The 9,206-nt window shown below is 53.1% G+C and overlaps 1 protein-coding gene across 1 annotated transcript; it reads right to left on the bottom strand.

The window, feature by feature from the left end:
- Window positions 1-743: 743 nt before the first annotated feature.
- LOC121833862 (Fanconi anemia group J protein-like) lies at window positions 744-1,652 on the bottom strand. The gene has a single exon (XM_042287575.1). The coding sequence runs from the start codon at window positions 1,650-1,652 to the stop codon at window positions 744-746; it is 909 nt and encodes a 302-aa protein (XP_042143509.1).
- Between the last annotated feature and the right edge of the window lie 7,554 nt (window positions 1,653-9,206).

Below are 9,206 nucleotides of genomic sequence, written 5' to 3'. Positions count from 1 at the left end.
CCCGTCAACGATGTCGTAGACACCGACGCCCACCTTTATGCAATAGAGAAGAATCTCGACGAGAATCCACTCGGTGGCCTTGGGCTTTCTCCAAAAGTTCAACACCAGCTCGCGCGTGTCTGCGTCCGACAGTCCGTGCAATCTTTCGTACAATTCCATGAGGTTTGAGACGATTGTCGGAGTAAAATATATGCCCAGCTTCTCCATGGCAATCTCCACTTCTCTAACGTAGGTGTCATATTCGTCCGAAGAGGGAGGTATCGGCGCAGTCATAAAGTTTTTCAACCCTCCTGCGTCGAACTTGTCCCTTCCACCAGTCCACAGGTTGTATCTCGTTTGAAATTCTTCTACCGACGGTAGAGTATTGGCGTATTCAATCACGCACCATTCGAGTATAGTCTTGTCAGACAGTCCCCGCTTGTCCAGTGGAAGAGTAGCGACTCGTACTGGAGCCTGGTCGGCCGAAACGGGATCGCTGTTGACCGAAGCAGCTGGTGTAGGAGCAGTCTCGCACGTGCACGATTCGAGTATAGGCTTGTCGGACGGTCCCCGCTTGTCCGATGGAACAGTAGCGACTCGTGTTGGAGCCTGGTCGGTCGAAACGGGATCGCTGTTGACCGAAGCAGCTGGTGTAGGAGCAATAGTAGCGTCGCGAATCGTGCAATACCAGTCAGCGTAGCCCTGTCGGCTAGCCGTGTATCTGTGTTCGCGCAGATACGTGTGCAAACTGAGGATGTGCATTTTCATAGACGACCGTTCAAAAACGAGTTTATCTCGAGCAAAGATTTCTTCGTGTCTTTGAAGGTGGACGACTCGTCTTCGCAGACCTGGACCCAATGCGATAAATCGCTCCAAACGTCGGGTCTAAAATACCTACTGTCGAGCAATAGGACGGCCCCCCAGTGGTTCACGTGACGTACGCAGCGTCCCACGGACTGGTTAACCGCTCGCATCGCCTGCGTTTTATACCATTCGTCCCCGTCTCCGCCCCTGCTGCGGTTAAACTCGACCTTGACCTTTACGTCCGGACTGTGATACGACGGATAAGGTAACCCCACGGATACGACGAGTCGAGCCAGCGAATCGGAGAAGTCGACGCCTTCGCTCATTTTGCCTCTCTGCACGACTAGAAACAGGGCCACCGTGCCGGGCTCTCCGTCAATCAACGCAGTCTTGTACCTATCGAACAAGAGGTCCGAGTTTTCAGAATCTTCCAGAAACAGATGCCCGCCGACCACCTTGACCAACTTGGGCCATAGAGGCACTTTGCGCCACACGTCTGGACAGGTCTGAAGTAGCTTGTAAGAAGGGAAGAAGCACAGGACGCCAGCCTTTGTTTCGCCGACATTTTTCTTCAGGATCTTGGTCGACTCGTAGACGACGGAACCTACGGCCTTGAGTAGCTCTTCGTTCTGGCATGCGCTGTAATTCATGTAAAACTCTTTGTCACCCTTGAGCGAATGCGAGATCCTACGGACAAAGACGTGACGCTTGGACACGACGTGTTCCTTGGCGGACACCTTGTGAGTAAAGAAGACGCCCAATTCCTTTTCGTACGACGACATCGGACTCAGAGTCCCCGAGGCCAGGACGATAGAGTGCGTGCACGACGACATAGACTTCATGGCGTAACTCGAGTCCATGCAGGTCATCCTGAGTTCTGGCGACTCGCGACCCTGGACGACAAACATTGCAAAGCCTTGAGCACCAAATATCTCGGGGTAGTAAAACTGAGTGACGATGCGGTCAATCAACGTGGTGTTTAACCGGTCGGACAAAGGATGTCGAGACGTTAAGGGACTCACGACTTGACCCAGGCTCACGTTGTCCGTCTTGAGGTAGCGTCTCGTCTTGGCCAGGAGATCATCGCCGCGAACAATCGCATATCCAACGTCGTTCATCATGGCCAGGAGCCCCTCGAAGAATTCGCGAAGCTCGACGTAGCGAGAAAATCGTCGTGCGTACGTCTGAAGCTGCGATCTGGACACTTGTAGGGACATGGCGTCTCTACAAAACGTTTCAATGTTGTGCGCCTCGTCGAGGATCAGAATCGCGCCGCTGAGATTGATGTTAAGCGTGCTACGGACGAAGGCATCGATCAAGTAGTTGTAGGGAGCCAGCACTATTTTCGACCTGGCTACGTAGTACTGTTCGTTGACGTAGTAGGGGCAGATATCGTTTGCAGCACAACTCTCCACCAAGTCCTCGATGTCCCTAACGTCGGGCAAACGCGTCTCTGGTCCATGCTGCTCTTTCCAATTGCGGTAGAATCGGCACGTCGACGAGGCCCTGTGTTGACTGCAGAGTTGGGGCACGTTACCGCTGTGGACTTCCCGTTCCAAGAGGCAGACTCGGTCCTTGCCGACGAGACGAGAAATGTGCGCGGCGTCTCCGATGAACGCCTTGGCCACCGCTACCATTTGGTCGAGCTGTTGGTGCGTTCTAGAGCAGAGGTAGATTTTGCCGCTGGGTCGTGTCGTTATCCATTCGCGAACGGCTCCGAGCATGGCCATTGTCTTGCCCGATCCGGTAGGAGCTTCTATCATGACGTTGGCTTTTTCTCCGAATCCGCGCAACATTGTTTCAAAGACGTCCACTTGTACGGGGTAAGGTATCCGGTCGCCCGGTAGTACGAGCCGGTAGCGGGGCGCCTCTTCCATACCCGCCAACGTTCGTTTTTGAAACGATTATACCGATCGTTCGTCTCGTCTTCGGAACTATAAATAGTCTGAGCGGAGTGGTTGACCTCGTCGTCCGTAATCTCTCCCTCCTCTTTTTCATCATCGCCATCGTTCCATTCGTCTAACACTATCCATTCTTCTTCTTCTTCTTCTTCTTCGACCTTGGTCATATCTACGTCGTTACTCATGCTTACGCGAGGAGATTGAGACGAAAACTCAACGTGCACGGTTTTTTTAAATTTTTATTGCCCAAACAAAGGATACCTACACAACCAGTCAAGGTAATCGCAAACTCTAAAGTACCTCGGATCTACGCTCTCGTACAGGCTCATAAAATCTCGATGCACTCTGGCGTTTTTCACGGTGCGTGGCTCGACGACGCTGCAAACGACTCGATCGGGAGGCATGTCAAGCAGGTAACTCAACTTGCGAACGCAGGCCACAAAGAAGGTGAGAGAGTCGGTCAGAGTCAGACACAGAATCTTGCTGGCCTCTTCGTAGCGAAAGGCGGTCGCGTTCGCGTACACTCGACCGCTTTCGAACGTGTAGTCGCAGATCACCGAACCGAGGGCGCTTGCGTCGTCGCGGTAGAGGCGAAAGTCGATGTATCGACAGGCCGTCTTGAGGTACCAGACTTCCGTCCGAACCAGTCTCATGTAGACGTACACGTTGAGTCTGTATCTGTTTTTCGTGCGGCTATGGAATCGATGCAGCGCTGCGCCTACCGTCATGAAGGGGCGGCCGACGAGAAGGATCGTCGCCGCGTGCATAGTCTCCAAGGCGTAGAGAAAGTCGACAAAGACGCTGGAGTCGCCGGGATTTCGAAGTCCGGTCGCGATGGTGTTTGCCAGGTTGTCGTAGTATACGCGTAACATGATTGTAACGTCGATTTCAAATAAAAAACTGAAGTTTCCCGCTTATATCGTTAGAGGAGATGGATGGTGAGAATATGGCGCGCATAAAAAACGCCTCAAACAACGTGACCCGGCAAAAGAGGACGGTAGCCAAGAATAAGAAGAAGCAGCAATTGGACAGTCGACAGCCAACGACTGCCGTGGACGACGTTCTCTGTAAGAACGAATTGCGTCGATTGGCCAAGGAGATGGAGATCGATCGCATATCAGAGAACGTGTACGGTAACATGCAATTCGAGGTCGATAGATTCGTCACCGAGGTCGTCGGAAAGGCCGTCGTCTACGCCCAGATGCAACACCGCAAGACGCTTTTTGTAGATGACGTGACCCGAGCTCTTTCCGAATACAACATCAAAGATTACGGCTGACGTCCAGGACTAATACAAAACACCTAACAATGTCTAATAAGAATAACGTTATACTCAAGAAGCCTCCTTCTCAGTTTGAAGAACGACTCGAAAAGTCGATGGACGACTATTTGCGAGTGCACATTAAAGACTTGTACGATAGAGCCGGGGCGCACACGGGGTACAGGACCGACAGAGAGATAATGAAAGCCGCGTACGATTACATCGTGGCCAAGTATCGCAACGTTATACTTGGTCTATTTAACGACGTGACCCGAATGAACGACGTGATTAACGAATACACCGCGTTTCTTCTTCACTTTAAGAGGTCCGCCGAGCTCAAGGCCGAACACGAGAAGGTGGCCGTGCCAGCCTTAAAACACGTCATCGTCAGAATGTACAGAGATCAGAACAATCTACTCGGCAAGTTCCTGGCCACGGTGTACACGCGAGACAGACTGAAAGATGCCGGCGTCGAGGTGGTCATGAAGACCGAGGAAAAAAAGCTGTACGACGCCGACCTTCACGACGTAGACAGCCTGATCGAGACCTTTTACGACAACGGTCTGGATTATGTCGGCGTCGAGTTTTTAATTTACAGCTACAACTCGAAGCTGAGGGGTGTCGGTACCAAGAGACGACTTTCGGACGACGCTAGACCGTCTCTTCGGGATAGCACGAACGAGTCGCCGTCGACTCCTCCTCCTCCTCCCCCTCCTCCTAAGGAAAGGACGCCCATGGAGAAGGAGTCGAGCGTCGCCCAAACATCAGCTCAGACTGCGGCGGAGGCGGCCAATAGACGGCGGTCGGACGACGCGATACCGTCTCATCGGGATTGGGCTCCTCCTAGGGAAACGACGCCCAAAGAGAAGGAGTCGGGCGTCGCCCAAACGTCCCCTCAGACTGCGGCGGAGGCGGCCAAGAGACGACGGTCGGACGACGCGATACCGTCTCTTCGAGATTCGGCTCTTCCTAAAGAAACGACGCCCAACGAAAAAGTGTCGGACGTCGCCAAGACGCCGTATCATACTGTTGCAGCGGAAGACGAAGGAAGCGGTTGGCTGTACGTCGTCGGTGGAGTTGCCGTCCTGGCCACAGCGGGAGTCGTGACTTACGCGGCAATGACCTATTATAGAAATAAACGCGCTAAAGGCGAAAACGTGTTTCTGTAGCTGAAATAAAAAAATGACCACCGACAATCTCTTGTTCAAACCTTTGAAAGCCATTCCCATAGGGTTTGAGGCAAGGTTGGAAAGTAGAGTCGACGACTACTTTAAAGATTTTTACTACGCGCTGTACTCTAACGCTGGTGTCGAAACTACCCGTTACAAAGACTACGGCGACACGGCCAATCGCGTGTTTGATTACATTGTGGCGAACCACGCTAACGACACTCGAACGGCGTTGTACGATCCGAAGCGAGCCATAGACTTGGTCTTTTCCTACACACTCTATCTCAAGAGCATTCAGTCCAAGGTCAATTCGCTGGCCAGCGAGAAATACAAGCCCGGGTTTCTGCGCAACGTAGTCATCCCGGCCCTCAAACACTTGATCTACAGAATGTATAAGGACCCAAACAACGTCCTGGGCGAATTCATGTACACAGTCAGGACCAGGGACGTGATAAAGCAGTACCCCGAGGCGTTGGGCGTGGAATTTGCTGGCGACGACATGCTTAGTAATTTGTACGACTTGGACGTGTACGACCTAGATGCCGTGGACAAGTACTTGTACGGCATTAGCGGCGGAATGTACTACGACGTTAAAACCAATACGTTTAAAAAGTACAACTCTGTGCTCGAGCGATACCAGTCCCAGATCTGGCAGGATTCCGTTCTAAAGTTTAAGCGACTCTTCGAAGAGTGGTGCAAGAAAGTCACGCGGCACTCTTCGTGGTCTAGCCAGCATCCAGCGTTCGATCCACTGCTCCGGGCCGTTTTCGATGCCGCGGGCACGCCGCAGTGGGACGCGGCGCTCGTTCGCTGGGTCGCCGCCGAGGAAGGTCAGACTCTTCGCATTTACGCCGAGTTGAAAGCCAAGGTTGAATATGCCCATACCTTTATCGACGAAAAGTTTTCTCCGGAACTCTTGAAAGCCGTTGGCGAAATCGCAAAGATTGACAACGTCAAGCGGTTCGTCTTTCTCTCCGCACCTACGCTGTCGCCGACCGAGTTGCAGGCCATACTAGACGCGTTCGAAAAGATTTTGAAGAACTACACGGTGCACAAACATAGGGACGCGCTCCTCTGGGCGGTGACCCATCCGGCCGCGCACAAAGTCTGCGAAGAGGAAGAGACGAGGGACTTGTTTAACAAGATTAAATCTGACGAGTATTTGCAGGACGGTAGCGCCTTCATAACGTCACTATTGGCACATTACGCCAAGTTTCGGAGCCTAGAGGATCTCCTGAGAGAATTTGCTAGGGACCTCGGTGCCGTTCGCAAGGACGCCGTCTTGAGAAAGCGCTGGCTGGAGAACGACGAGGAGGACATTAGGAAGGCCTTGATCGACGTCGACTGGAAGGTGCTCTACGAAAAATTTGAGCGATTGAAACCGCACCTGAACGAGTTACGACGACTACTCCTCGCTGGCGTGGGCGATAGCGGCGACGTCGAAGAAAAAATGGAAAAATTGGGACCTTACTATCCTTTAATCGCGAGGCACGGCAAATGTATGTTTGACGAGGCCGACGCCGCGTCTCTGTTTGCTCGCGCCACCTCGAAAGGTTTGTACGAGTGGAAAGTGCGTCTCAAGTCAAAGTTTCCCAAAGACGATTTCGATAGACTCTATCGGCTCGTACAGGAACGCCACAGAGACTACGAAAACATGAGAAAGTTTCTCGGTGACAGCGGCCTGCTTAGTGCCCCTCCGCTCGTGAAACTGCCTTCGAGCGTACCAAACCTAAAGACTTGGAACGACGCGATCCTGGCCACCATGAACGCTGCGCCCGAACTATGGATCGAAAAGATAATTAGCCAGTCGAAGTGTAACTTGCAGACGCTGCGCAAAAATGTTTCCGAACTCAAATCCCTAATGACTACGGAGCGCGAACGTAGAGATAAGATCCGCGAGTGGGGAATGAGCGGACCCATCGATAGATAACCGCAGACGCACGAAAAGGACCCAGTCGCCTTTGGCGAGTACGAGGGTTTCGACAAGGATTTGTTGGACAAAATCAAAGCCCCGTACGACATTGTAGCGACGGTGGAGTTTGATCGCATTCGAAAGGCGCACGAGAATTTCGAGCGGCACTCGGAGATTGTGAGGCGAGCTCGGTCGGCGGTCGCTACACTGATAGAGGCGAACAAGGAGTACGTGAAACACGTCGCGACGTGGGGCAAGCACCGCGCTTCCTTTTTTCCGTCCACCGAGGCGTCGCGCGAAAGCGTAAACAATCTCTTTTCGACGAGATCGGCAAATGGCGAAAACTATTGGGAGCTGCGTCGAGACCTCGGGGTCGCGCAAATCACCGAGCTGTTGCACGCGGCGCGAACGGCGTACTGGAAGACCAAGCAGTTTAGTCTGGAAGCTCGAGTGAGGGTCTACCTGCGCAATCTCGTCGGCACCTTGCGCGTTTCGCAAAGCGCCGTCTCTTCCAAACTGTCTAGATTCAAGGTGTCGAGTATGCTGAAGATGGTCGATGCGGAAGACGACGACGACTGGAAAATCGAATTTATCCGCTGGACCGTGGCGAACGAGGACGCCGACGTCGCTCGCAAACTCGTCGCAAAATCTTACGACGCCATGTGGAGGCTCTTGCGCGAAAGAGTGACGGTCGAGTTTTTCGAGTTTTTGCGCGAGGCCAAATACGCGGAAAAGTGCGTGGACCGCCGATTTCTACGGCTAGAGGACACAGTTCTGGAAACTTTTAGGGAGCGTCTCTTTCTCGATTTCGCCGACGAGACGGACCTGAGACCAGAGCTAGAGGCGTGGCTGGCGTGCCACGCCGCCTACGCGCAGATGGTCGACGCGGTCCGCAAAGAGTTTCCCGACCTGACCCGAGTCGAAAATCTCAAAGTGCACGGATCGGAAGAGGTACGTAAGGCGATCGAACGTGCCGGTCGGAATTACGCCAAGTGGCTAAACACGGAAATGATCTCGCCAAAGGACACGCTGGCCACCGTGACCGAGAAAGTCGCCAAGATTAGAGAGTTGGTGGAAAACGAAAAGCGCTACAGAGAGTCTCTGCGTGACTGGGGCATGGACTCTCCGGACGGAGAGTACGTTCGTCAGTACGAGGACGGCGTTACCGGAGAAGACGATTGCCTCGCCAGGATAATACGCGAAGGCGCCATCGACGTTGTGGCCACCTTTCCCTGGGACAGGATCGCAAACGCCCACGCAAAGAGAGCGGCCTACGTTCGGCGAAAGGCCGAAATATACGAGGCTCTGGGCCAAGAAACGGACTTGATGGACTGCTTTCGACACGTCGAAAGGCTAACGCGGGACCTGAAGCTTTCTCCCTGGCCGCAGCGAGGCGATAACGCGAGAGTGCTCGATTTTCTAAAGCGAATCGAATTGACGACAATGTCGCAAAAAGACCTGATTAAGCGTCATCACGCCGACCTGACTCGAAGCTTCGTTTCCGAGCTATTGAACATGTGTAGGGACGCCAAAAACTACCTGGCAATGTACAAAGTCTTTGAAAAGTACAAGATATTCGGAATAGTGAAGCAGCTCAAACTGTGGGACATTACAGATGCACCTGACGTGCCGAAGACTGTATTTGACACGGAGACCGTCTCGTATCCAAAGTGGCTGGAGGGAGTCTTCGACTCTCGGGTAGACTGGGAAAAGGCGAGTCGGTCTCTCGTCGCGGCGTACGAAGATCGCAAAAAGACGCTAGACATTTCGTCGGCTCTGGACGCCGAACGTTTGATCACGAAACCTCGCGCCGAGGCGTACGAGGCGGCTGCCAATTCCGACTTTGTCGCCGTCAGGCGAGCGTACAGGGAGGGCTTGCACCGCCCCTTGCCTGCCGCGACGTGGGAATCTTGTCGGAAAGAAATTGTTCGTCTGAAGGACAAGGTACAACACAAGCGCGCGTCTCTGGCTCGGGAATACGTAGCAATCTACGAGTCCATCCTCGCGCACCGTCGCGCCGAAGACGAATCGCCCGCAAAGTTAGTGACCAGAATCTACTCCGACGAATCGCTGGGCAATTCAATGTCGGACCTAAAGGAAGACGACGCAGATGCGGTAGAGTATCGGCACTTGCACCTGGAAAGGGATTTGAAGTTGTATTCGAAATTATTGGCGGAATT

Source organism: Ixodes scapularis, unplaced genomic scaffold, assembly GCF_016920785.2.
Source record: "Ixodes scapularis isolate PalLabHiFi unplaced genomic scaffold, ASM1692078v2 ptg000005l_1___fragment_1__unscaffolded, whole genome shotgun sequence".
NCBI classification, from domain to species: Eukaryota; Metazoa; Arthropoda; class Arachnida; order Ixodida; family Ixodidae; genus Ixodes; species Ixodes scapularis.
The sequence above is the reverse complement of the archived record's forward strand: the minus strand, read 5'-3'. Positions and strand labels throughout refer to the sequence as shown.